Source organism: Falco punctatus, assembly GCF_963210335.1.
Source record: "Falco punctatus genome assembly, chromosome: Z".
Classification (NCBI taxonomy): Eukaryota; Metazoa; Chordata; class Aves; order Falconiformes; family Falconidae; genus Falco; species Falco punctatus.
Genome location: NC_137586.1, coordinates 2,617,695 through 2,645,428, shown reverse-complemented (window position 1 = coordinate 2,645,428; position 27,734 = coordinate 2,617,695). Strand labels below are relative to the sequence as shown.

At 42.6% G+C, this 27,734-nt stretch overlaps 2 protein-coding genes across 5 annotated transcripts in view; one reads left to right on the top strand and one right to left on the bottom strand.

The window, feature by feature from the left end:
• Positions 1-19,099, top strand: part of SMAD4 (SMAD family member 4) — a 29,193-nt gene extending 10,094 nt beyond the window's left edge. For 2 of the 4 annotated variants that reach the window (XM_080371616.1, XM_080371617.1), the window contains 11 exons: positions 100-465; positions 1,380-1,554; positions 1,972-2,001; positions 3,517-3,732; positions 5,510-5,629; positions 5,761-5,871; positions 7,693-7,743; positions 9,837-10,020; positions 11,017-11,185; positions 12,462-12,600; positions 13,921-19,099. In XM_080371616.1, the coding sequence (XP_080227742.1) occupies positions 217-465; positions 1,380-1,554; positions 1,972-2,001; positions 3,517-3,732; positions 5,510-5,629; positions 5,761-5,871; positions 7,693-7,743; positions 9,837-10,020; positions 11,017-11,185; positions 12,462-12,600; positions 13,921-14,132 (1,656 nt within the window). In that variant the 5' untranslated portion in view covers positions 100-216 and the 3' untranslated portion in view covers positions 14,133-19,099. The remainder of the gene's footprint in view (positions 1-99; positions 466-1,379; positions 1,555-1,971; positions 2,002-3,516; positions 3,733-5,509; positions 5,630-5,760; positions 5,872-7,692; positions 7,744-9,836; positions 10,021-11,016; positions 11,186-12,461; positions 12,601-13,920) is intronic. The other 2 variants (XM_080371619.1, XM_080371618.1) reach the window with 2 other exon arrangements.
• The window catches only part of MEX3C (mex-3 RNA binding family member C), a 26,882-nt gene continuing 15,078 nt past the window's right edge, over positions 15,931-27,734 (bottom strand). The window contains exon 2 of the mRNA XM_080371603.1: positions 15,931-27,201. Within this exon, the coding sequence (XP_080227729.1) occupies positions 25,976-27,201 (1,226 nt within the window). The 3' untranslated portion in view covers positions 15,931-25,975. The remainder of the gene's footprint in view (positions 27,202-27,734) is intronic.

The following is a 27,734-nucleotide window of genomic DNA, read 5'->3' as shown; positions in this document are numbered from 1 at the left end:
AGCTTGAAAATAAAAGAAGCAAAAAGCCACAGACTTCCTTAGAAACATGATCTGCAATTTGTTAAAAACAATTCTAATGTAGATATTTTTTCCTCCTAGGTTTTACCAAGAGACAGTACATCTAACACTTAACTTGGATCATCTCTTGTTCATCAGCTTGAAAATCATAACAGCCCCCAAAACTGACATTTGATCTGAAAGAAAAAGCTGTGACAAATGGACAATATGTCTATTACTAACACGCCAACAAGTAATGATGCTTGTCTGAGCATTGTTCACAGCTTGATGTGCCATCGACAAGGTGGAGAGAGTGAAACTTTTGCAAAACGCGCAATTGAAAGTTTAGTTAAAAAGCTAAAGGAGAAAAAAGATGAATTGGATTCTTTGATTACAGCTATAACCACAAATGGAGCTCATCCTAGCAAGTGTGTTACAATACAGAGAACGCTGGATGGGAGGCTTCAGGTTAGTACAAGTGAAAATCAGATATTTTCCTCCTAGTGAAGTTGGAGCAGAAGTGAGTGACACAGGATCCTAGAGTGTTCAGGAAGAGTAGCTCTTTTCTTGCAGCCCCCCTTGCCCCCATTTGTAGGTATGTTTTGTGGCTGGAGCTCTGGACTGCTGCAGTAGTTGATTTTATTTTTTTTTTTCCAAAAGGAGCAGAAGGCGTTGGATCAGCCATTCTAAACGAGTGTGTGTGTGGCAGTAAAAAGCAGGGTCACGTAACAAATTCGGCTGTTTATCCTGGTATTTTCACTACAAGCTTCTGTTAGCTCTGTGTTGGTCAGCAGTGTGAAGAAAGACCTAAGATCCCTTGCTAAGGTACTCCAAGGAGTCTGTGCTGAGGATTTATCTTAGCCTTATATTGTCAGTACTCAGTACCTGTATAGCTTGGGTTGCGATTTCCTTGTTCCAGGACAGATGTCATGTTTGCTGGCTAGCTTTCTGTATACCCTAGAAGCATATATATATATATATTTTTTTTTTTTCAGTATAATGGATTGGCATTGTTCTACTTGTAAATTCCTTATAGTATAGCTTAGTGCCTCGTTCCTCTTCTTCTGGGGCAAAGCTCCTTCATCATCCATGGTGGGGAAGGTGACCATACATACTACATTAAACACAAATTCTGCTTCTGCCATTTTGTATCCAGTAATTTTTCTTAAGAATCACAGTGTTGACTTAACTGTAGCAAAACCCTAATAGTTCTGTTGAGTACAGAATGTGGGTAAACTGTACACCACTTTTTTTTTTTTTTTCGTATTTTGATGATGGAGAGAAGTTATGTTGTTGTTTGTCCTCTTCCAGCTTTGCTCCTCACTAAGTAAAGAGAAATGTCTTGCTACTTTCCCAATCAACTTTTGTGTCTAACTTTTTAGGTGGCTGGTCGCAAAGGATTCCCTCATGTGATTTACGCTCGTCTTTGGAGGTGGCCTGATCTTCATAAAAATGAACTCAAGCATGTTAAATATTGTCAGTATGCTTTTGACTTAAAATGTGACAGTGTCTGTGTAAATCCTTACCATTATGAGCGTGTAGTATCACCTGGCATTGGTAAGTAGACTTGATTTAAAATGGAACAGTGGGAATGAAATGTACAATGTTTTCCTTTTGAGTGTATGAAATACAGGCCTAAATTAGAAACATTAACTTTCAGTGATCTAATTATAAATTACTCTCATATGCTCTTGTCCATCTTAATGGAATTATTCTTTTGCCTTTATTTCAGATTTGATATAACAGTTTGTGGCTTTTGTTTAAGCCTTTCTGTTGGCTTTGCACACAGTTCTTGCAGTTAATGTGTATCCTAGGAATAACTTCGCATTGAGACTTGTGTTGTGATGGAGGGGGTATAATATGTAGTCTGTAGGACTGATTTCTAAAGGCTTATAAAATTAATGCTCAAAAATCACTGCAGATCTCAGTGTATATAACCCTCCACACCCTCTTTTCTTTTTCTTCTTTTTAAAGACCTCTCAGGACTGACACTACAGAGTTCTGGTAAGTTGTTTTTTTTACTATTAAATTTCTATGGGCACAAACTGTAAGCTTTTCAGTGTGTACACAGTTTATTCCTGTGTATCTCCTTGGGAGGGAGTATAGGCAGCAGATGGAAATGCATTTGTGTCTTTGGTTTTGGAAAACCAGCTGGGTAGCATATGAGAGGCAAGTACTGATAAATTCTCTAAATTGAGGCTTCATCTCAGCTTGTAGGTGTGTTTTGTTTTCATTGCCTGCAACTTACAAACCCCAACAAAAAAACCAACCCAAACCAAAAACCTCACTGTTGAATGCTGCTAATTGAAAAAAACCAAACTCAAACCAAACACCCAAATCCATGTGCACCTGTGTGATATACTAATTCATTGAATTAGGAATAATAGATGCTTGTGACTTAGTAAGTAGTTTAACAAGAAAACAATGGAAATTCTGTAGTTAATACGCATTTGAATGAAGCAGTCTAATTTTCTTGCTTTCTCTGAAACTTGAGAGAAATTGGACATTAAATGTCCAGTGGATATGATTCAGAAATCTGAGATTGTGCTGCTGGTAACTTCTTTATTTTCAAAACTCGTTTTTTTCCTTCCAGAAGAAATTTGTAGAGAAGGAAATTTGGGTAATCCAGTGTTTAGCACATTATTAGAAGTATTGAAGCAAAAATGACTTAAAAAACGCTAAACCTGACAAACTGTTAACTTCACAAGTTGTAACTTGTGCACTCATCTCTGCTAATTTGTGTTGCTACTTGTGTCTTTTGTAAAATGATCCTTTTGTACAGGATCAAAGCTTACTAGCCAGCAGTTGAATAGGTGTTTCCTTGTCATGCTGCTGTTTTTGCAGCAGGAAACAGAAAATTATGGCCAGATTTTATATTTTTAAGGCTACTTTGAAAATGAGCATGGGAGCTAATGTAGTGTGAGAGTTTTACTTGAATTTGCTCAATAGGATATATAGAAAGAAATTCTTCTAGTGGCGATGGTATCTTTGTGTGGATTGTCTTTGAATGTGAGTTTGATATTTCTTGTCAATTTGGATGGGAGTTGCTTCAGATTACTTCAGGGGTGCATGAAGGTGTTTGTGCTGTGTTAATGAATTACATTGTTCATAGGAGCTTTATGTGTGTTCTTAACGTGTACTAGGAATTGGTTTGTTAGCGTTGACATGGATTTAGATGTTTGACAAAAAGCACGTTTCTCCCTTTTATTAACTATGTCCAACCACACGGTGATGGACTAGAAAACAAAATGCTATTGGAGTCTGCTACTGTGGGACTAAACTGCTTGTTTGATAGCAGTAAGCAGAATAAACAGTTTGCTTTTCCATCCAGTTACGCTTCAAAATTTCCTGCTGCTGACTTGGAAGTGTTTATTTGTAATTTAGAGGAGTGCTTTAGCAATGTTTATATAGGTTAAATCCTCCTCCCAGTAGTTTCAATAGCGTTGTTATTGCTTGAAAGTAGCAGTGCAATTGTAGTGAAATCCTGAAAATACTGTTTAACCGTTTGCTTCTTCACAGCTCCATCAAGCATGTTGGTGAAAGACGAATACGTTCATGACTACGAGGGGCAGCCATCATTGTCTTCTGCTGAAGGCCATTCAGTCCAAACCATCCAGCACCCACCAAGTAACAGGGCATCTACAGAGCCTTATAGCACCCCAGCCATGTTAGCTCCTACTGAGGCTAGCACTACCAGCACCACTAATTTTCCCAACATTCCTGTGGCTTCAACAAGTAAGATCTTTGAGATTATACGAAATCCTAAATTGTGAAAACAGGAAAGCTCAAAGATAACTACTCATTTTTGCCAAAGTAGATCTTGCAGTGGAACTGTGCTGCTGCGGTGCTATGCTGATAAAGTCTGTGGCAATATGATCTAGACAGTCTTGTAAGTGTTAACATACGGTTTTAACTCGGAGCAGAACTGGAGTAACTTTTCCAGTCTTTTTTCAGTGGGGCTTACACTACATGAGTGTCACAAGACTGTTGTGGATATGCCCAAGGTTCAGTGATCCAATGTTAAAACAGTTGACCACTGACAAAACGTTGTGGCTATTACTGGAATAATTGCTGTAGGAATGAAGAATTTTATTTTATTAAAACAGCAAGCAGGACAACAGATATACTCTAAGGTGGCAGTGTTGAGAGGTTTTCAGGCAACTCTTTAGTGTTCCACAGCTGACAAAATGAGTCTTCCAGTTTTAACTTGATCATTTTTATAATGGCCCACTGTACCACCAAAGGAACAGCCTTAATTAATATTTTCATGAGTCCGTTGGAGTGCTGCGTTGAAGTTTTTCTTCTCTGTGTGTATCTGGTCCAAGTGGAAGAGTCTGGTTTACCAATATCAAACATAGCAAACCTCACACTTCAGCAGGACAGTAAAGCACTTAGGTACGCAGTATCGTGCAGCCCCAGCGTAGGGAAACCATGAAGTTTTGGAGGGGTTTCACATAGTCTTTGTCACTTTAATATCAAAAGACATGTGAATATAACGAACTTCGTGTTATCAAATTTGAATTATGGTGGTGTGGTGTTTTGATAATGTTCTTTAATTTTAGTTGACAACTTTTTTTGCTGAGACTAATGATGGTTTTGCCAAGCTGAGATACAATGTCTGTATTTGTCTCAAGCAGAGAAAAAAGGATAGGTGGTTTAATTGTTTTGCCTTTGCACAACAGTTTATAGTCAGTAACTTTTTCTCATCAGTGCTATAATTGTTGGAGCCAAGTAGACAGGAAAAAAAGGTCATTTTTAGGTTTTAATTCAAGTTCTCAACGTGTTAAATTCTGCTAGCCACACCAGTTTGAGAGTGCAAGTGTACTTGTGAAACTGCTGATCAGTTTAGTGTTAATGGCTGAGCTGAAGCCTTTTAAAATCAAATTCTGTTAACCTGTTCTGAAATATCTGTAGTTTTACTTTAAAGCTTAGACAATTCTTGAAATACTTACTTGGGAGGAAAAAAAATAAAATAATCCTAGTGACTTTCTCAGGAAGGAGTCCAGTGATGTATGCAGCTCTATTCCAAAAAACCAAGTACTGTTCAGTATGTTTTGGAGGAACATAAATTTAAGCGAGTGTCCTCCTTAGGAACAGTTGTTATGCTGAAAAAAAGCAACTTGTTGGACCTGCCGTTGGCCTGTTTGGATTCATACCAAATCTACTCCAGCTATGTTATTCAGTAAAACCTGTGACATCTCTTCTTCTTTCCTTTCAAATCAGAAAATGAGATGCAAACAGAACAAAGGTGTGGTTGATAAACAGAGTTCTCTGCTTACTTCTACTCCTAAAATATTAAGGGTGTCAGAGTCAAAATTAGCTGATGCAGAGCATCTTGCTTCAAGTTTCCTAGGACACTCTGGTGGGTGGAAAAAAAGTACTGAAACCAGACTTGTAGGAACTGTGTATTGCAGTGCCCTTAGTTGGGTGTATTTTCCTACCCAGTAGTGCTGAGCTCTTCTTAATTCAAATTTTGGAACGTTCATGAATAGGTAGTGTGTTCTTTTACCAGGTCAACCTACCAGTATATTGACAGGTAGCCATAGTGATGGACTCTTACAGATTGCTTCAGGGCCTCAGCCAGGAACTCAGCAGAATGGGTTTACAGCTCAGCCAGCTACTTACCATCACAGTGAGTATATACATATGTGCACTCTTCTTAGTTTTCTAAAACCAGTTTCCAAATGTTCAGGAGAAATAGAGGATTAGAAGTGAGATGCGGAAAAACTCCCTTAAAAAACAACTGCTCCTTTCTTTTTCTAGACAGTACTACAACTTGGACTGGAAGTCGGACGGCAGCCTACACGCCTACCATACCTCACCACCAGAATGGCCATCTTCAGCATCATCCACCTATGCATCCTGGACATTACTGTAAGTAGTGCACACTTCCAAATCACTCAATTCGTTTTCAGTTTTGGTGAACGGTGAGGGCTCATTTGTGATTATTCTTTAACCCCAAATCCTTTTTTTTGTTGTTGTTGATTTTTGTTATAGAACTACCATTACTTGTTTAGTATATTCTGACAGGTAAATAAAAGAGCTTGATGGACTTTCCTCCCTTAAAGCAGCAGAGGTTGGAAATTTGGAAAGCTATAGTGATGCCATCTATATTATAGATGTCTTACTATACCTAACAAAACTAGCCTTTCCTTTCTGAACCTGTTTTTAAAGCTTTGCAATCTTAGAGTAAATATTTCCTTTGCAGAAAAGGAAAGTTGATTTAGAATGTGTTGTTTAGATCGTTTTCTTTCAAAATGTGGAAGTTCCTGGCTGTTTTTATTTTCTAGAAATTTTGAAGTCATGTGTTAATGAGGTAAAAATCTCCCTTAAGCTTTGGAAGATGTGTGTCCAGGTACACCAGCCAGTTTAAAACAACTTTGTGACAGCTTGTGCAGTAAAGTACTTCTCAGTGAAGGGGTTTTGCCACAGCCTGGTTCATGAGTACATTTGGCACACAAACTTGAAAATCTTTTTCATCTGTGAAGTAGAACCACAACCTCTTAAGATGGGAAGGCAAAAAACAAAGGTGGTCAGATTTCTACTGTGTCTAGTATGTTATGTGCATTGTAAGAATATGATGCAAAAAAAACCCACCCAAACTAAAGTTTTTCTAAATTTTGTGGCAAAAATCTAGAATGTTTCTTTATTTCCTAATACAATAGTTAAGCAGATCACCTGTTTGCAACAGTTGTTATTAGTGGAGGGGAGAACATACTGTGAGTTAATGTTAGAATGACACTTCAGCTTGTATCTATCAAGAAAATTGTGGATTAGATATGGTTATTAAGTTTTGTTATTTTCATGTTAGTATCCCACTTATCTTATTTGTTAGAAATACCAGAATGTAAAAAAAACTTCCAGTGGTGGTGTAGATACTCTATAAACGTTTCTCAGTGCATGTTTCTTTCCATAATTAATATTTGTAACTGGCTGGTGATACCGCATAGAGCTTTTCTTGGCTGCTGCCATTTCTCGCTTTGGAAAGTTGCATGTTTTGACACCTACCACCGTTGTGCCTTTTTTGACATCTTGTTGCGAAAGCTGCTGTTCCTTACAATGCCGTGTTTAAGTCTTTCCTTGTTCTCTGCTGCCTGTAAGGGACCTAGTTAGTTTATAAAAGCAGAGGGAATAAACTGACTGATAACAGGACTGTATTCAGTATTTTTTTTCTTTAGAAAATGAGTTCTCTAGGGCTTTTTTCCATCTTCAGGTAGTATTTCTTTTGGTCAAGTCCACAGCACGCTGGGCAACTTGTTCTGTGATCGATGAAACTAATGAAGCATGGTTTCTAGCTGATATGTATGACTCGCCTCTGTACAGTGCTTCTCTCCTTGTCCAACTTGGGGTACATGTAGTATGGAGATGTAATAGAATTAGGACTTAGGCTTCACATCTGGTTTCTGCTCTCTCCCAGAGCTGGGTCTGGCTTGGGCAGCATGTGGCCTTTGTTCCTGGGATACTAATGGAGCTCTTTGCTCTACTCAACTCAACTGAATTTTTAGGAAACCTCTTAAGAGCATAGTTCTTCTGTGGGCATCTTTCTCCCCCGTCAGTTTTGGCCAGTTGATTCCCAGTTGAAATTACTGGGATTTATAGCATCTGGCATCCTCACAAGTCTTTTTTTCATAGGAAAACAAGAAAGAAAACCTTATTTTTCCTCCTGTAAAATGAATTGCATGTTTTCTTTTAAAGGGCCAGTTCACAATGAACTCGCATTCCAGCCGCCTATATCAAATCATCCTGGTGAGTAAAATCTAACATATAACGTTAATATCATGGAAATGAATAAATTTCTGTTGTCAGTTCTGATGTTTTTTTTCTTGGTATAAAGTACTCTGAAATTCATGAGATTTATGAATTCATGAATTATACGCATTCAAAATGGGACAAAAGGAGAGGAACCATTTTGTGATGTGGCCTTTTGGATTCAGACATCTCTTTTGGAATGGTGACACAGGCATCTAAATTATATTCAGTTTGCAGCTTAAGATTGCAATCCTCAAACCCACTCTGAGCTGGTGCCTACCTTGGAGGTGACTGAACTCTGAATGTCCTCGATTCTAAACTTTGTAGGTTGCCTGAAGTTGTACAAATTTTTGCCATCTTAGAAATGTCATGGAGCTTACGTCACGCCAAAGCCCTCTTGGATCTGTAATCTGGAAGTCCATTGTGACAACCAGATACCCTGAAAGACAGTTATTGCCCTTCTTAGCATTTTTGGAGCTAAATTCGTCTTCGGAGCTTTGCGCAGAAGCTTGCTTTTCAGGAGTCTTCATTAATGGTAGCAGTTCATGGAACTAAGCGGGTCTGGTCTTGTGGTACAAGCTAGCTCCATTGCAGGTGTGAGGTGGTATTCTGATTTTAACAACAGCAAAGCTATTGCCTGCATAGGGAGAGCTGCATAGTTGAAGAACCTAAAAGTTTTAACTTGTTTATTCATTGGCCAGTGACAGTACCAGAAATAAACGGTTGTTAATTGCTGGCCGAACTGAACTGTAGCTAAACTGTATTTTGTATTATTTGGTGTGTCTCTTTCACCCTGTTGATTCACCTATTGGTCTCACCCTATTCAGTCCTCACAGACATGAGTATTTATGTGAAGATAAAAAACTTAAAGCAATTCAGGCACAGGTTTATTCTTTTCTAATGAAAACAGAGCAACGGTTTAAGACAAGTAGGTGTGCTGTTGGGTCCTGCTGTTTGTAATGAATGAGTACCACTTACGGCACTGGCAGAACTTTTTTTCCTGTTGGCTTATCAGGCTGTGGCATTTAGGTCCTGTCATGTTTGCTCTTCTGTTTCCCCTGTTTTGAGTACACTGTAGTCCTGATTTTCTTTGCCCTTCCCAACAAGCTGCTTCAGTGTCAGCTGTGTTACTGTTTTGTGGAAATTGGCCCTTGTAGTCAGCAAAGGTGCTGAGTCCCGAAATCCCCAGTGACTTAAGCTTGTGGCAACTTCAGGTTTTACTGTGTCTGAAGAGAGAGAAACTCTTCTTAAAAGCATGCACAACAAACCCTGCAGACGGCTGGGCAAGCAAGTTACTCCCAGGTAGCACACAAGCAGCAGACACACATGTACAAAATCACTTCGTGTGCTTTATCAGGTTTCCTTGCTTATTTGAAGTGTTTGGGCTTCAGCAGCATGCTCTAGGGAGTCAGGATTTCCCTTCCTCACATGGTAGCTTCTTCTAAGTACCATCTTTCCTTTGTAGCCTGTTTTTAAAATGGTATGAGTTAAAAGGCGCCTCTTTGCTATTATAACATGCCACTTTGTTCTTCTTCCTTGTTTTATCTACTTCCTTGTTTTATCCCATTACTGACTTTCTTGTGTGCAGACAAGATCAGTGTGTGATCTTTGATATTTTTCCCCCATTGCCCTGCTTTCCAAATCTGGTTTGCTTTGCAGGGAGGATAGAGAAAACTGCTTTCACCTGGGAGGTGGTTACTCTTGTATCCTAAGCCAGATCTGTTTCAGGGTTAGTTTATATCTGCCTAGCCATGAGTAGACATGTGTATGTACGCTAAAGGAGGGCGAAATCGAGCTATAAGGTGTGGGAATGCAGATAGCTTGCAAAATCTAACTGGAATTATAAACAGTTCAAAGACTTAAAAGATCTCAACTACAACAAATCCTTGTGATGATGTGTGCTCAAAGAAAAAATGACAAGCCCGTGTTTGTTGTAGCATGTGGTGTTTCTCTGTGCTAGCAGACATGTCCGTTTCTATCTGAACTTGCTTATGATTAATGGATTTGCAGCAGACTTAATTAATTGTCTGGAATGGGTTTTGGGGTGGGTGGGTGCGCCTTTCAGGCGGTTAATTGTATATATTCTTTAGCTCCAGAATATTGGTGTTCAATCGCATATTTTGAAATGGACGTGCAAGTTGGAGAAACATTTAAGGTCCCTTCAAGCTGTCCGATCGTTACGGTTGATGGATACGTGGATCCTTCTGGAGGAGACCGTTTTTGCCTGGGCCAGCTTTCCAACGTGCATAGAACAGAAGCCATTGAAAGAGCAAGGTATTCTGCAAATCCCCAGAGCCCCCAGCTCTCTGTGGTATTTGGTAATCATTTGGTTTTGCCTTCAGTGTGTGCCTCCCTTTTGAAATGACAAGTCTGGTATGTTTCTTTGAATTAAGTGTAGCAGAGTGTATCTTTCTAGGCCACAACTGTAATGCATTCAAAATGTGGACTGTGTGACAAAGACTTTCGGTGCTTTGCAGTAGTGCATTGCTTTTCTTGGCTTTCAAAGGCGGCACCTTCAAGGATAAAATTAGCAACTCGTGCCATTATGTATGCAAGCTGAATATTAGCTCTCCACACCAGAGAGTGATGTGAGAATAACTGCAATATATCGATTTGTCAGAGGAGCGAAGGAAGGTTGATAAAGAGCTAGTGGATTTTCATTCATTCTCGCCATCTGTGGGCTGGGCTTTGATGTGGAAGCATAGAGAACCGAAGCAATCTTGCAATGCTTTTTTTCCCTCTTTGAAACAAAAGAGGAGGAAAATGATTCCACGTCTTCAGGAACGTTGCATTGTGGCGATCAAAATGCTAGATTGCTGTAATGAGATTCAAACGAACATACAGTTCTGCATTAAAATGTGGTTTTGTGTATGTACTATTTCTGTACTAGATTTTCTATACTATGTTTCTATACTAGAATACTTGTGGGATTTTACACTTCTGAACAGAACTGAATGTGTTTGGCATCACAGCTCTATATGGTCAATGAGTACAGTAGCTGCTACTCAAAAATCATTGCTTCTGCATTCTGTGTTTCTCACAGCTCTTTACGTGGTATTACAGATGGCTTTTTACTTTACAGATTTTGTGTGACTATGTACTGACTTACACCTAAGATAATAACGACAATTTCAGGTCCTTGTATGAGTGGAGCGTAAATTAAGACAGCACCGCTGACTGAGTGCTGGAAAATTGTTCATGGTTTATTTAGTAAAGGTCTCATTTACAGTATGTACACACTGGTGCATTGGAACTGTTTTTCTTTTTAAGGTTGCACATAGGTAAAGGGGTGCAGTTGGAGTGCAAAGGAGAAGGTGACGTGTGGGTGCGATGCCTCAGTGACCATGCAGTCTTCGTTCAGAGTTACTACCTGGACAGAGAAGCAGGGCGTGCACCAGGGGATGCTGTTCACAAGATTTACCCAAGTGCATATATAAAGGTTGGTTTGATGTTCCTAGATGAAAATTGTGGGGGAAATAGCATACATTTGGTTCTTGTAAAAGTGTTGTGTAAATGTTAGGGAAGCTATGAGGCACTGACATAAATGTCACTTTCCTTTTGGTTTTCCTTATAAAAAAAAAATATACTCCATTTGACAAGTCACTTAAGATGACTTTTTAAAATTACTCTAAACTTTTAAGTATCATCTAGATACTATGAAAGAAACTGATTTTGTATTTTGTCACAAACAGTCTTGATAGCAGTTCTTTCTACTTTTAACCTTACAGTTTTAAATTAAGTGCTACTAAAATTTTTAGCATAGGTTATCTGTTTCTTTACTTTCTCTCCAAAATAAGAAAAATTGGGAAAGTGTGTATAAATGCAGTAGAAGTGTAAAGTGTGTGTTAGCGTTAACGAATGTGAGTGATCTAGAGGTTGCAGAAAGTTGCATGGAAACAAATTATTTTTGGGAGGTTCTTACTTGGACATGCCTCTGCCAGATTTGAAGCTTTATTTATGGCAAATCACACTTGTGAAAAATAATTCTTGAATTTGAGATAAACTGCTTGAAATTTGCAGTGTTTTTTTTTATTTTGGGGTTTTTTAATCCTCAGTTTTGCAGACAAATCGCGTAATGAAGGTGAAAGAAACCCCACTGACTTCTGTGCCTGAGCTTTCTAGTATGAGAACAGAGTTTCTGTAGATATTACTGCCGAGCCTGATCACAAAGATAGAAAACGCTACCAACCTGAAACCTAGCTGCTGAAACTTTATCAATTATTGGTATTTCTTTTAAAGGGACTGACATATTTGAGTAACGCAGTGAAAAAGAATAAAGTCTGACAAAGTTAAGCAGGATTTGGTGGCTCCCATTTTTATTTATGTGCCTGTTTTTCTGGAGATCCTGGGATTTAACTAAGAAGCTGGGATTATATCAGCCTGTGGCATTCTTCAGACTGTGGTCCTGCAGTCAGTTCCACATAGAGTATACTTTAACCTGCTCAGCTCAGCCGGGTTCTGGTATTGCTGGTGGTAGTAACATCATATGAGAAGAGTTTCTTCAGAAACAGCTTTAATGGACTGTTTCTGTTAGAAATTAAGCAAAACAGGGAAGGCTTGCTTTTATCCAAGTGCATGATGAGACCGCAGAAGTTGCTTTGGGCGAGCAGAGAGGTCCAGATTATTGGGGATGGGAGCTGAGGAATTCTTTCCCTCCTTGATTTTGGTAAGTCTACATAGTTCAGGTTGGTTTTGTTTTGTTGGGTTTTTTTAAGGTGTTTGATTTACGCCAGTGTCATCGTCAGATGCAACAGCAGGCTGCCACGGCGCAAGCTGCCGCTGCTGCTCAAGCTGCAGCAGTAGCAGGAAACATCCCTGGACCAGGATCAGTAGGTGGAATAGCCCCAGCCATTAGTAAGTACATTAACTATTGGTCTCCTCTTTTTTCCTTACCTGAAAACAAACAACACAGCTCTCCTCATAACCGCACCCACCACCCATCGCCCCTGCAATGGTGCAAGCTAACTTGGAACGAGGTAGTAAGATTGGGGTGAGATGGGGCGGGGGTGGCATCCAAGTAAGTCTGTATTCATTCGGTTTGTTACTGCTCCACACACCAGTTTTCACTCTGAGTTTTCACTCTGTAGCCTTCAGGGAACACTGGATATGAAAGTGGGTACTTAATGTACTGAAAGAAGTGTTGCGGTACAACAGAAAACATGTTCTATACAAGGTCAGATAGCATAACCTTGTAAATAAATAATTTTTTTTAAAAAAAATATATTTAAATAAATATTCTTTACAAGCATAACCTTTTAAATAAATAAAAGAGAGTTTAAGCAGAGATACTTTTGGCTGCTTATCCCAAGCTTGAAAAATGATCTATGAGATCTAAGCTCATAGAAATGTTACTCAAAACAATAGGGTTTACTGGGCAACAAAGTCCTTGACTAGGTATAGAAGTTAGTATTACAGTTCTTGAGAAGAGGAAGAAGAGAGCGTGAGGGTGTGTTTCTCTTTCTCTTTTTTTTTTTTTTTTTTAATTATTATTCTGGGCTAGAGTTTTCTTAGTTACTAAATTCTATATCCTTGAAATTGTACCCAAGTATTTCTAAAAGTGTAAGTACCTACATGTCTTGGACTGCTTTATGTGCCCTAGTGTTTTCTGGATTCCTTGTATTGCCATGTGACTCTCCAGCTGTCCTGCAAATTGCTGAAGGCATTTTGAAGGATGTATTTAATTTTTTTCTTAATCATACTTGCAATCTGAAGTTTGCCAGCTGTATTCATCTTTTTTATTTTATTAGATGCAAGCAATGTAATTAGTTCATCCAGTTTCCTGCAAGTGGTCAGTCACAGTTCTTACACTAAAAATGCAGCATTTTTGCAAACCTCAGGGATAAGTATTTTTTGACTGTGTTTCTTAAATAAGGTTTGTGCGCGTTGTTATTATATAAGACATTGGGTTTCACCATGTCTGCTTTATTATAAGGAGTTTTATATTTCAGAACACTTTCAAGATTGCAGAACGATGAGAAAAAATTTAATTGGAAGAAACGCAGAGTAATCGCTGCGTTCATTGTAGCAGAGATCTAGAAATGTGGATTGGCCTTTGCTGTGGTGAGAGGGGAAGCTGTACATGAAGAGAGAGCCGAGCAGACAGGAATGGCTAAACAAACCAGATGATAAAAGAAACGTGTCTGTGAACGCTTACGTGAAACCTCTCCTGTTTAGGTTTGTCTGCTGCTGCTGGAATCGGTGTAGATGACCTCCGCCGCTTATGCATACTCAGGATGAGTTTTGTAAAAGGTTGGGGACCTGATTACCCAAGACAGAGCATCAAAGAGACACCGTGCTGGATTGAAATTCACTTACACCGTGCCCTCCAGCTTCTAGATGAAGTACTTCATACCATGCCTATTGCAGACCCACAACCTTTAGACTGAGATCCCTCTGCTGCACTGCTGTGGGCCATTATATTGTGAGGATGGTGGATTGTAAAATACATTTCTGTTTATAACCTGAAGATATATTTTACTTTTGTTCTGCTTAATCTTCTAAAACCAGGTTTTAAAAATGTGTTTGCCGCCTTGCTCTTAGCAGAAAGAAACTGAACATGCAGAATTTTGGATTTCAGTTATTTTCAGAACTTAACTGTCATAATACAGGGCTTAAAGTGGAAGGTAAACGCCTTATAGAGACTTTACAGTATTGGGTTTGTTCCCTTTGAAACTTTCCTTCTCTATTGTGGCATCTTGGTGATAAGCCTCACAGGAGCCTTTTGTATGCAGAATATATATTATATATATATTTATATCTGAAAATTCCTTCTAATAGTTAAAAACATTTACCTTATAGCAACTTTAAAATTCCAGCTGATTTGTGATGTTCTTTTTAGGGAACAATAGTTAACAGAAGACTTCTTTATTTTGTTGACTATCTTGTTATGATTTTTCCAGATTAAAACCTAGAAGCTGCCAAAAAGTGAGGGACGAGACGTACGTTGTTGGCATTGATTAAAAATAGCAAGGAAAAGAAATGTGGCTTTTCCTTCACTAGTTTTTAAAAAAAAAAGATATCTTAGATTTTTATTTATATAGACGCGTGAGTTTTAAAACACTAAAGGAAATGGATACTTTCAGTGCTGGCACTCGGTTTAAGTATAACATGAAATACCCAGTCTGCAAAGTTGCCACTGAAAATGCATAATGAGTACCTAATGGCAGGAACATATTTTCATAACTACTACTGACTTCTATGATTTTACTCAAGTAAAACTTGGCAGGTATTTTAAAAAACTTGCATGACTCTTTTTACTTGCATATACCATTAAATCGTGTATAATATTACATCGATATTTAGGATCCAGTTTTTGTATCTGTTCACCGTTTCCACTCAGGGCAAGATGGCAAACTTGTTTTTATACCTCTTGGTTATTTTAAGCCCTATGCCATCAATGACCGTATCAATTGGCAATGACTTTGTATAGAGAATTTATAGTAGAAAACAAAATGCAGATGTATTGACTGTATGACAGATACAATATGTATGCTTTCTCTCTAGTTAGTAGTATAAATAAAACTATGAAAACCCTGATTTTTATAAATTTAGTTTGCTTCTATTATGTAATTCTGCACCTTGAACTCATTGATCTTGTCTTGATGGATTATTTCACTTTGCAAGACCAGCAGCAGCCAATAGTGGTAGGAATTTTTGTTGGTTTGAATTGCCAGGAAGCAACTCTCATTTTTCTTGCTCCCCGCTTTTCACTAAAAGCGTGTCCTAAGGATATCTGTTTCGGCTGTTTGCTGGGGTATGAAGAGGGAGCAGGAATTCCTGCTTTTTTCGGCCTGTGTGTAGGGAGTCGGAGCTTAGTTAAACAGGCTTAGAAGTACGTAGACGCCGGCTTCGGTCCTTCAAGCGCTGCCCGTTTGGTCTGCCTGCCGCGCTGTACTGAGCCGACCTGGCAGTGCAGCTGTAGTGGTTAACCTAAGTAGAAATCTTGGAAGAGATTATTCGGAGGCTTTTTGCCAAGCTTCTTGCATAGTTTCAGGAATCTGTAGAGGGCTGTGAACACAGTGTTTAGGTATTGCTTCCCCCATCTGCTGAAATCCTTACTGAAGATGTCAGTGGTCATTGTTTCTGTCCTAGGCGTGGAAGCACAGAAGACTGCATGAGTTTTCTCCGTGTTTTCATTAACAGTTGTTGCCTTCTTCAGACTAACTCCTAATGAGATGAGTCGTCTTTTTCCCCCTCTTATGTGGTGACTCCTTGATACTTGGAAAAATCACATTTCTTTTTCTCAAGGCCTTTAGTTTAAAACTTTTTTTGTTTTCCTTTCACTCCTAATGATCTAGTTTGTCTGAAAAGCAAGCTTCAGGTTCTTGAGGAACACTTTCAGTAGAGGATTCTGACTACGTCCTCAGAGAAGCTTATTAACCAGCAGCTCAGTTATGCTTCATCCATAACAGAAAGCTTGATTGGGGGGAAGAAATGAAAAGCCTGACCACATGTTCTTCTTGCCAACCCCCTTTTGAATTGTCTGCCCTGCTCTTACTGCTTGTTTCAAGGTGCCTCGGCCTTGGGAGGCGTCTGGCCTTCCGACGGACAAACTGCTTATAACAGACTGTTCTTTTGATTAGGAGTCCCTGAGCTTACTCCCTATTTAGCTTTGCGGGTTTGCAAGATGCTTATCTTGGTGGGTGTCTGATCTGTGTGTGGCCACTTCACAGAAAACCCTCTGTACCAGTTTCTTATTTTTGAATTGTGCCGAACTCTGATAACAGTAACAGATTGCTTCTGCCTGTTGGTGTTCCTGCCTGGATTGCAGCCTGAAAGAATTCAGCTATTAAGACTGGGGTGGTTTTGGCAGATGTTTTGCAAGTCTCCCGAAGTCTCTACCTACAGTGAATGGTACCTATAATGTAGTATTTAGATGGCTAAAAACATTCTGAATGGAACAACAAAAGAACATCGGTTGAGTTTATCGGAACCAAGAAGGCGCAGGCTCCACATCAGGAGTAATCTGAATATTGTGTGAGGCAGTAAAAATGCTGAAATGGCGCTCATCTTATCCACTAGACAGTTACTGATAAGATGCAGTCATAACTGTTAAAGGGCAAAATGAGAGACTCGTTCTTAGTTTTTAATATGCCTTTAACTTAATTTTTGTACTTTTATTTCTTGTGACAGGGCATAAAAGGCAGCACATAATGGATTGGAAACCCTTCAGCAGCAGCACATTGAATCTTTGACAGTCTTGCATTTATGTCTTTTTCTGAGATTCAAAAAAGAGCTACAGCTGCTTGACAGCCGTGACGATCCCCATACACACTGTAGGCAGGGATGTCAAGAATGCCAGAATTGCGCCTCCTCTTCAGCTCCAAATGTCTCAGAGTCGGTGAATTCAACAAGTATTTTTTTCAGCCAGCAAACTGTAGCTTGTGCTCCTGTTCCCGGGTCTGTTCTGCTTCGTTCTTTTGCTGGAGTAATTACCCTTGTGTTTCTCACCCTCGGATACACGTGTGCTCCTCAAAAAAAGCATTGGAGCTGGAGTGCCTTGTAATTTCACTTCATGTTCTGGAGAGTTGGGTTTAGCACCACAGGGTTTAGATGGCTTTAGCCGTGTTATTGTTAGTTTTGAAAGCAAGGGCATTTGAAGTTGACGGGTTAAGAGATGTAGGAGAGGAAACCTTTTCGCTGGCATGGTTTCAAAAATATTTAAAAGAATTCTAATGGGAAACCCTTAGAAGGAGCCATAAGTGCTACGCAGTGCTGGTTAGAAATGGTTGTTCTGAGATGTGGCTTTACTGGGCTTGATGAGAGCTCAGGGACCCAGACCCCCTGGCTGTGACATCAGTAACTTCATTAACGGCTCTAGCATACTGAAGACCTGGGAAATACTCTGGCTGCTTTACAGAGAGGGACCTAAAGGAGATGACGGTCTCCCCCAGTCACAAAAGAGGTCTGTAGCAGCAGTAGTCATTGAACCTGTGTCCAACTCCTGTGCCTTAACTTTGAGACCATCTTACTTCTTGTGACACTTCTAAAGACGACAGCGTCCTCTCTGCGTAGCTCAGGAACGACTGCCTCAATTCTTTTACTAGCATCCATTAAAAAAATTCCTGTGCCAGTGTATCTGGGGGGGCTTCTGCCTCTGAACTCTTTGAATGTTGTTTACGTCTTGCTGGTAGTCTTTATTGAGACACCTTTAATCTCTTCTTTGAAGAGTAAGCGCTTTAGAAAGGACTGTCTCCTCAATTTGCATTTTTACTCTGCTACACAGGGTGACTGGGATTGCTGGTCACTTCTTTAATGCAACCAGTTAAAGACAGCCAGATGGGTCTTCCTCTAAGTGGGATTCAGACTTCATTTAGGAAATCCTCTTTCCTCCCCCCCCGCCTTCTCCTGTCACGCCCCATGCTACTTAGCATCTGCTCTATAAAATTACAAGATGCTTGGTTGTCAGGTGTTCTTAAGGACACAATTTTTGAGCGGTTACTTCCTTTCCGTTTTTTAAGTTAAGGCTTAAACATTGAAGGTCATGGTCTTGCCTGGTCCTGCTGATGAGTGTTTCCATGACTGGTGACAGGTTTTTGAGGATCACGGTGCTGTTGTTGTGACTGAGATTTGCAGCTTGCCCATCGTAGGCATGTGCATTATTCACAAGCACTAAGCTGGTTGCATCTACTCCTGATGCGCCTAGTCGCACTTCAGTCCCGGGCAGGGAGATGAGCCAACGGAAAGCACTTCCCCACCAGTCACGTAGGAGCTGGATGCTGTATGTATCCTTGCGTTGTGTCATCTGCCTGCAAAGCCAAAGATCATGTGTTTCTGAAAATGATCTGGGAGGTGCAGCCAGGTCAAGTTGAATCTGCTGCGTATGATGCTGCCGAGGTCCTCAAGAAGTGACTTGACTTTCCAGCACTGCGGAAGTTTCACTTGGTGAGACCTGGCGGAAAGCAGAACTACTGCCGACAAAATCTCGAGAAGTTTTTGTGCTGTTGGCTGCTGTTGTGCCTTCTGAGCGCTGTGCCGCTCCTAAATTTACAGGACTTAATTCTTTCAAGCTCACCAAAATCACCTAATGCTTTCTTGCTCCAGTACCTTTTTCTGTGTCTTTTTGGTGCAGTTTGGTAGCACTACAAAGTTGTGATTCAGCTGGATTGAGAGCTGCGAATTACCCGTAACCCAAAACTTGCTGCGAGAGGGTTTTTTGAGCATGAAAGCCTAGTTAAGTGTTTCTTCTTTTAGCCATTGCCTTTTGATAAGTGGTCAACAGAATTCCCAGTAGTTCCTTTGTAGCTTATTGTATGTTTTTCATTAGACCTAGTTTGTGGATAATATACTGTAGTTAACTTTCCTGAAATTCTGTAACAGAGTATGTTTTTGATTAAAAAAGGTAAAGATCTGAGTCTTTGGCTTCTTTATTTTGTGCAGCGGACAGCTTTGACCCTGTTTCTGGCTGGCTGGCAGCACTGCTAGCTGTGGTCTCGGGTGGTGTGGGGGCTGGGAGAGCTCCTTGGGGCAAGGCTGCAGGTTCACAGCATCCTCTTCTCATGGTGCCGTGTGTCAGCCGCTTGGGTGCCACCAACAGTGACCCCAAAGCCAAGTGCAGCATCCGGTGTGGTAGCCTCTCCAGAGCACGTGAAGGCAGGCAGGTACCAGGCTGTCTGAAGCTGGTGGGACATGGCAGTTTTGTGGGTGTTTGTATTAATGGAAATTACATTTTTTAATCCACCAGCTGAGCTCTGTGTGTTGCAGCCTCGGAGCAAGGACCAGGGACTGGAGCTGCTACCAGGTCTCGGCAGCCGTACGTGGCGATGGAGCGATGCTGTGCAGGCCAGGGAGGATGCGGCTGAGCCCGAGCAGCGCATGCCGGTGGCAAAATCCCTCTTTCAGCCTCAGCCATAGCCTTGCTCCGGCCGACGCCGTTCCCAGACCCCACCAATGCCCTGCTGGTCCCGCTCCTCAGCTGTGGCCCACGCAAAGCTGGCGATGGCGGGGGGTTGTATGTACTGTTAACGTCAGCAGTGCTTGCTCGAGCTGTGACCCTCCCTCAATAGCTCGTATTAACGATATTCACGCTCAGCTGCTGCTGGCAGTTGGAGGGAGCAGATGGCCGGGGTGGCTGCGAGGCCCTTGCGCCATCCCGGGGGGGTGACACCCCTTGAGCTGCAGCGCAGGCGCCCGGCTTCACGTTTACTTGGCTCCTGGAGCCCAACCTGCCCCGGGATGGAGGGTGGCGGGGGCAGGACTGTGCCAGCCTGGCACAGCGAGCTGCGGCAATGTGAAATCCTGCAAAACCTAAACGGTTTGGGTTTGGGGTGTTTTTTTAATACCTGCAGCAGAACCAGAGCCGTGGGCATGTGGCTCCCGTGGAGGAGGGGTTGTGTGTGTCTGTGTCCTCGAAAGCCTTTAAGGGACGTGGGGCTGGGGATCCCCGGGCATGGGAAGGCTGGGGACAGGCACCACCGGAGTCACCTGGAGCCGGTCATGGAATGGTTTAGGTGGGAAAAGACCTTTAAGATCATAGAGTCCATCCCTTAACCCAGCGCTGCCAAGTTCCACCCCTCCCAAAATCACGCCGTGCCACGCAGCGTGTGGGCTTTCCTACAGCCCCTTGGTGCAGCTCCTTTGCCCCCAAACCCATCTGTTTTCTTTGCAACAACCTGCACCCCCAGCTCCTTCCATTCCTTTTGCATTTATTTACTTAAAATTTTACCCAAGCAGCTCCTGGAAATGCAATGTGACTTTGGAAAGAAAAAAACCCAACAAACTAAGGCTAAAGGTATTTTTTGGGGAAAAAAAACCCTCACAAACCAAACCCACTTATTTTTTTTGTTTATGCCAGTTACACTTCTTTCAGGAGTGGAGCCCTGCGGCACCAGCGTGGGATCCCTCCAGCGTGAGCCCTGGTTGCTGTACCAGAGCCGGGCTCAGCCACGGCAGGAGGTGGGTGCTCAGCACCTCAGCACCAGCTGCCTGCACCTTACCTGCACAAACCAGCCTGCCACATCCCACCCCCCCAGCGCCCGCGGGTTGTCCTGGCAGCTCCAGTGAGCTGGAGCAGAAACGCTGCAGGATGGGGCTGAGGAGGTGCCCGTGGGCAGGAGCTCACTCACCCGCTGGCGAGTTTTGCCTCAAACTCTCCATTCCAACCCCCAAAATCAGCTCAGCTCCTGAGTCTTGATGTGTTGGTGGGCTCATCCCAAGGGAAGCATCACCCTTCTACCTCTGCCAGAGCTACAGGCAGCGTAAGCATCCTCATGAGACATGGAAAACGGCATTTTTGGCCCAAGGAGGGAGAGGATTTCTGAGCACAGCTCCCTGCCGCGGTGCACCAGGCCGACTGCTCACAGAACTGAAAGAACAGCACCAAGTACAAAAGGATTTACTTTGTCTTGTTTTTTGGTTTGGTTTTTTTTTGTGTGTGGTTTTTTTTTTTTTTTTAAAGCAAACAACTTAGAGCAGTTTGTTGCCAGCTCCTGCGCTGTACCTACTGTCGCCAGCAGCAGGTTTGAACCCCATGGGTAGCTGAGCAGGAACAGCCAAACCTTGGCTGATTTTCAGGACCCAACAGGAGATGCTGAGCACAGGGACGTGCCGTTCCAAGCACAGTTTGCACTGCTTCCCACCCCGAGGTTCGTACCGCTGCTCGCCAGCAGTATCTGCAACAGGGAGCAGAAAACAACCCCGAGTTCCCTCCCCAGGAGCCAGGAGAGGTTTCCCTTCCCTGTTACCCCCAACAAGGAACCAGATGTTTCCCAGGACAGGGACTGGGCTTTCAGACCAGACAGCTGCTGCTGCAGGGGCGCAGGGCTGGGAGTCATCCTGCCAGATGAAGGTCCTGAGGGGCTTTTGGCTGATGCCAAACCAGCCTTGCCAGAGCCCCCCCTGCCTGGGGAGAGCTGCTGCAGGAGCGCCCCCCCCCAGCCCCCCCCCCCCCCCCCCCCCAGGCATCACACGGCCCAGCTGGGAAAGCAGCTCTGTTCTTCAGCGGCTGAAAGAAAAAAAGAAAAAAAAAAGAAAAAGAAAAGAAAAGCAGCAAGCTTAATGCTTCCTTAAAACCTCACCTTGGAATGAAAAAAATAAAATAATTTAGCTATTCTAACGAACCTGTCTGGCAGTGGGGCAGACCGGCTCATGCAGATGTATGCCTGGTGGCGAGTGCTTTCCTTTCCATGAACAAGCGTTAAAATTCCAGGCGGGTTAGTCACCCATCACAAGTGCTCCTGAGCATGGAAAAATAAATTCAATTCACGACAGCAAATTGAGGAGAAGTGGAGTTTTTTAAGACCATGCCTGTCTTATGCAACTCTGAAGCAACCACAGCGCTACTTGCTCTGCTAAATAAAACGTGTTGGAGGGGATGGGATTTAAGATGGTTTATGCACATCTAGAAATAACGAGGTTCTATCTCCCTGCTGCCTGAGGTTTTCTGTCCAGGACCTCTTGCTACACTACTAAAACTGCCCCAAGACCCAAGTGAAGTGAATTTAAATACTCTTTGATCTCTTCCCAAGACTTACTATTAAAAAGGCACTTAAAAAGAAATATTCTGTCTTCCTGAGGAAAGTGAACAGAAAGTTTAGATTTGAGGACACAGGCTCCAGGGCGGTGGCTTTGAGGACCACAAGCAGATACACAGGCTCCACCACCTCCAGGTACCACAGGGATGTACCCCAGAACAGCTGATGATGAAGGAGATGTGAAACAACCCCCACGCAAGAATGGCCCTCGGGCATCTAAAATCCTTGGTCGAGCGGGAGAAATTCATAGACTAGTATCATAGAATGATGTAGGTGGGAAAAGACCTTTCAGATCAAGTCCAACCGTTAACGCAGCACTGCCAAGTCCAAGGCCACCGCTAACCCCTGGCCCTGTGCTGCCAGGAAGAAGCAGGGATTATTCCCCACCTCCCCAGCCCGCAAAGAATAATCAGAAGCAGGTTCTGGTAATAAACCTAGCAGCACCCCAACATATCTACCCCACCGAGCCCCAGCAAGGCTCCCCTTCCGCACCCCCAGGCTGCAGGGAACAGCCTCGGGCAGCATTGCAAGCAGGATTTATAAACACACACCTCTGAAGCCAAACGGCCTTCAAATGCCTTTTCCTATTGACTGCTGTCACTCACCTCCATCCCAGGGAAGTCCATCCATGGTCCAGGTGCTCTGCTTTGCTGCAAACCTTCCCGGAGGGGAAGGACTCCCTCCCACAGGCCCCCACTGGTGAGAAATCAAAGAACCGTTTTGGCTGGAAAAGCCCTTTAAGGTCATTGAGTTAACCCAGCACTGCCCGGGATGCTTCAACAGGGAGCAGGGATAAATCTGGATGGACATTGCTCAAGTACCCAAACACACCACAGCGACAGCCAGCACAACACCCAGACCAAGGAGCCTGCAGCTGGGCTCCTTCCAACTGCAAAACCAGAGTCAAAGGAGGAGGAGAGGCAAGAGAAGGCAGCTCATGGCAAGGAGGGGACGCGAGGACTTTCAAAGGAAACATGAAAGTGCTCTGCACCAGGCACAGGGCGCAAACCACCATCAGCCTGGGAGGAAAACCAACAGGAGACCCGCACAACTTGACACCAGGAGGTACTTTTGCAACACCCCATTGGAGCAGGTCCAGGGGAAGCCACGGGGATGGTCAGGGGCTGGGGCATCTCTGCTGGGAGAGCTGGGGTTGTCCAGCCCGCAGAGGAGAAGGCTCCGGGGAGACCTTACTGCAGCCTTCCAGCACTTAGAGGGGGCTTAGGAGAAAGATGGGGACAGAGTTTTTAGCGGGGCCTGTCGCGACAGGACAAGGGGGATGGTTTGAGACTCAAAGAGGGGAGATTCAGACTAGATGGAGGGAAGAAATGTTTTACGCTGAGGGTGGTGAGGCACTGGCACAGGCGGCCCAGAGAGGTGCCCGATGGCCCATCCCTGGGAACATCCAAGGCCAGGCTGGACGGGCTCTGAGCAACCTGATCCAGCTGAAGGTGTCCCTGCCCATGGCAGGGGGCTGCGCTGCAGGGACTTTGAAGGTCCCTTCCCACACAAACCATCCCATGATTGCTGCTGCTGGCTGATGCTCACCAATACCAGCATGTGGAGTTTACCTCGCTGCTGCGCTGAAAGCCCCCTGAAATGCAAGCTCCTGAGTGTTACAGCTGGAAGACCACAAGCTGCTTGTCAAAGGCAGCATGTAAAGTCAGGAATTAGTGGAAAACAAGATTCTTTGCACATGAAGTCACCCAGCCACACCAAAGCCAGGTCCATGGTGTATTAAGCACTGGGAAACCCCCGGGGGGGGGGGGGGGGGGGGGGGGGAGCAGGCATCAGCTAGCCACAGCCCCAGTGGGCTGCTCCAAGTGACAACTATGAAGACAGCAGAACATTCAAGTTAATGGAAACAAGTCTTTATTAAGTAACTTTTAATATCAGAAAAATAAAACTCTTGTAATTCTCTTTACAGCAAATATATAATATCAGTGCTTTGGCCATCATAAGTTAAAGGCCCTTTATCATAAAATATATGGTTTTTAAACTTTACTCAAATTGAATTTATAATCCCTATGACCTCCCTACATATACATAACAAAAAGTGTAGTAAAATTAGCAAATACTAAACTATATTGGTAGTTTATCATTCTTAGTTTGTGGTTTATAGAAATGGTACACGCACCTAATGTCTGTTGGTTCCTTGGCTTATTAGTTGCAGTGTACGATGCAATAACATACAAAATACATGCTTGGTGGACATTTGTTCATATCTACGAGACTGCAGCTAGAGATTAGGTTTCAATACTGACATGTAACTATTCTACAAGCAATTACAGCATTAAAGTTATGCAGTACATAATATGCCATCAAGGCAACTCTTATACTGAAAATCATAAAATAAAAACCGTTATTTGTAAACTTTTATACGAAATGTAACTCTTCAAGTGGAAATAAAAATAAAATTTTCTGTATATTTACTAGTTCAATACACATATAATTTCTTTTTTGTTATACTGAGAAAAAAAGCTTTGTCTTGTTTTGGGAAAATAATGCTTAAAAAAAAATAGAAAAATCCACCAGAACTCCACTTTGTGTCTTTTTTTTTTTTGTTGTTTTAATATATGCCAGCACAGATTTGGGAATGCACTGAGGATGAAAAAGCTAGGAACATCCACAGGTTGAAATGTAAGAAGCACGTTCAGAAGACTTCTTTTTTTTCCTCTCCTTGTGATTGGAAAGAGAGTTTTGAAATGAAGTAAACTGATTGCAGAGCCCCTGTCACAGCTGCTGTCATGAATAATACAAGGGCACGTACGCAACTCCCCCTTTTTCCTTTTCCTTACTAAAAATAAAGTATCTATTTATATATATGTGCAAGACAAATACAGATTGAACATAAAAATGCTTCACATTTTGAACTATATACTCTTTACAAATGTAATTTAAGAACAGCTTGATCAGACTAATGAACGGAATGTCAGCATCCTCAATGTAAGTCGAAGTATGTGCATCCCAAAGCCCTTACTGAAATGGGATGAAGCCAGACAGACTTTTCCACATTACACAAAGAAAAGCAGTGGGTAGGAATTCACAAACCAAGACGTTCCTGATCCTCTGAACATACTGCCCTTAACTTATTGGACAAAATGGAGGTGCATCGGGCCGCTTCTCTCGCCCCACCTCACCTCATTATCTAAACCTGCCAATAACATAATCCATTTCAATAAATCAAACTATACTTTTTTTTAAAGAAAGAAAAGCATTTGCAATGCTGAAGAATTAGGCATTAAGTTGTTGCACGAAGCAAAAAGAAAAAAAAATATTTCCCCAAACCTGTTTTTCAAAACTGGCAGTGTAAAGAAGGCAGCATTGGAAGTGTTGTTTGATATATTGATAATGCCACAAACCCTCCACGGCAGACGAGTACTTCTGCATTCAGGCGACGAGGTTCATTGCTGCCAGCACACAGAAGTCAAACGCTTAACAGAGATCCTTTAGAAAGCCTGTAAAATTTGTTTTTTCAGTTGTGTAATTGATGAAAACTTCCCCTCCCTGTGCCAGACAATCACACCAGATGTATCTCTGCTAAACATGCCATCTGCTTACACTGAACTGGACAGAGACCACCTAGGTTTAGTGTTACCGTAGCAGCCTTTTGAGAAAGTAGAAATTTATTAACAACTTCAGCCTAATCCCAAGAAAGCTCAACAGTCAGAATTCATTAGGAAGTTTACTAGAGGGTACCATTACACCCATGCCTTTAAGAGTTTTTAAGAAGTCCACATACAATAATATCTATATATTTAAGAGTGAATTTGGATTGCCTGAGTAACAGCTGTCTGGCAAACGGGACACGATGGCGTTTCCTTTTCACAGATTTTGTTGGCACACTCCATGCAGAAGAGATTGTGGCCGCAGGGGACCAGGGCCGCAATGACTTCGCTCTCGAAGCAGATCACGCAGTCGTGCTTCCGTCTCGACTCCGGGGGCGAGCTGGATGTGGAGCCCCCGTTGGAAGAGGAATAGCTGTTGGTACCATTGGAAAAAGCGGGGATGTATATGGGAAGGCCGGCTTGGTGGCCAGTGCTAGGCGGGTCGCTCCTCACTCTCCTAGCCAGCGGGTGATCGAGACTTTCTGGAAACGTGGGTGACAGGCGAGGAGTAGATGGCTGGCTCCCTCGGCGCTGAGGCTTGGCGTTACTAGCAGGGTCGCTACTGAAGCCGGAGAGAGGGTTTACAGGTTCAAAAGGAGTCCAAATGGTTTGGGAAGGCGTCGGTAAGGAGTCATATGCGGGAGAGTCGACCGCAAGGTCTTCCGTGCCCACCGAAGGCAGTGCTTCTCCAAACCAGAAGTTGCCTGTGCTGAATGGACTTGTGGGGCTGAAGTCAGCCAATCTATTGCTTCCAAAATAGGAATCTGTGGAGCCACTTCCCAAGGAGCTGGAGCTGTCATTTCTATAATTAGAAATCATTCTGGTACGGCTAGGAGGGACAAGATTAGAAGCAAGCCATGCAGACCCGAGAGTGCCACCTTCGAAGCTCACGTCAGTACCGTTGTAATGGAAATCGTTCTCTTCGTTCAGCTCTATGTAGTTCCCAGTACGCATGGCTATATGCATCTCTATCTCCTCACGCGCGCGGTCGACGTTTTCGGGCATTCCTGTGACTTCGAAGACAGGCTCCTTGTCTCTGCTGGGAGTGACTATGTAGGTATGGGTCTGCTGCTGAATTCTTTTGATTGTAGCTCCTTTCGGTCCAACCACTAGCCCAACTACACGGTAAGGCACCCTGACTTGGACTGTCGTCTGACCTGGCAGGTTGGGGGTACATGGCAAACCTCCCAGGGCAGGGCCGTTCTTGTTGCGCGATGCTCTGATCATGGAGAAGTGTTCGGCAGCTGACAGAATTTCCCTTTTGGCCGTGGCTACGTCCTCTTTTCGTCCAGTGACAACAAAGATGGGCTCTTCTCCACGAACAGGGGTCTTAATGTAAGTATTTGTCTTGGCCCGTAGTGCTTTTATTTTGCAACCTGTTTAAAGGAAATACATGCAAGTTTAGCAAGACATCTAAGTTTAGAAAGCCACAAGAAAGCAGTCTATTTTAAGCTGTTTGAGAGCTTCAAGAAACCGTAGGGTGAAACCAGAAGCAGCTGTTTTTATCTCTGCAAGCCACATTACAGAAAGTGGTAACAACTTCTACCTATTATTTCCAAACAGACCTCTTGACACTTGGGAGCCACAAACTGTTTTAGCAACATTTCTTGGGCTGCTTTAGCCTATAATTTCCTCAATTACTATTAGATGGTGAATAAACGTGGATGGCTTTTTCTCTCCAAGAGCCACGCTTGTGATTATCCCATAAACATTGGTGGGTTTAAATTTTTTCCATCGATGGGGTATCCTTCAGTTATTTTTAAGATCCTGCAAAAAGGAGTCAAGGCTCACTCATTTGCGCACGTAACTCTACTGGTGTGCTAGCCTTTCACTGACAAGCGTGACCTAAAAACAAATCAAACATTTACAAGCGAGAGAAGGGTATCTCAACCTCTGTAGGATATAGATA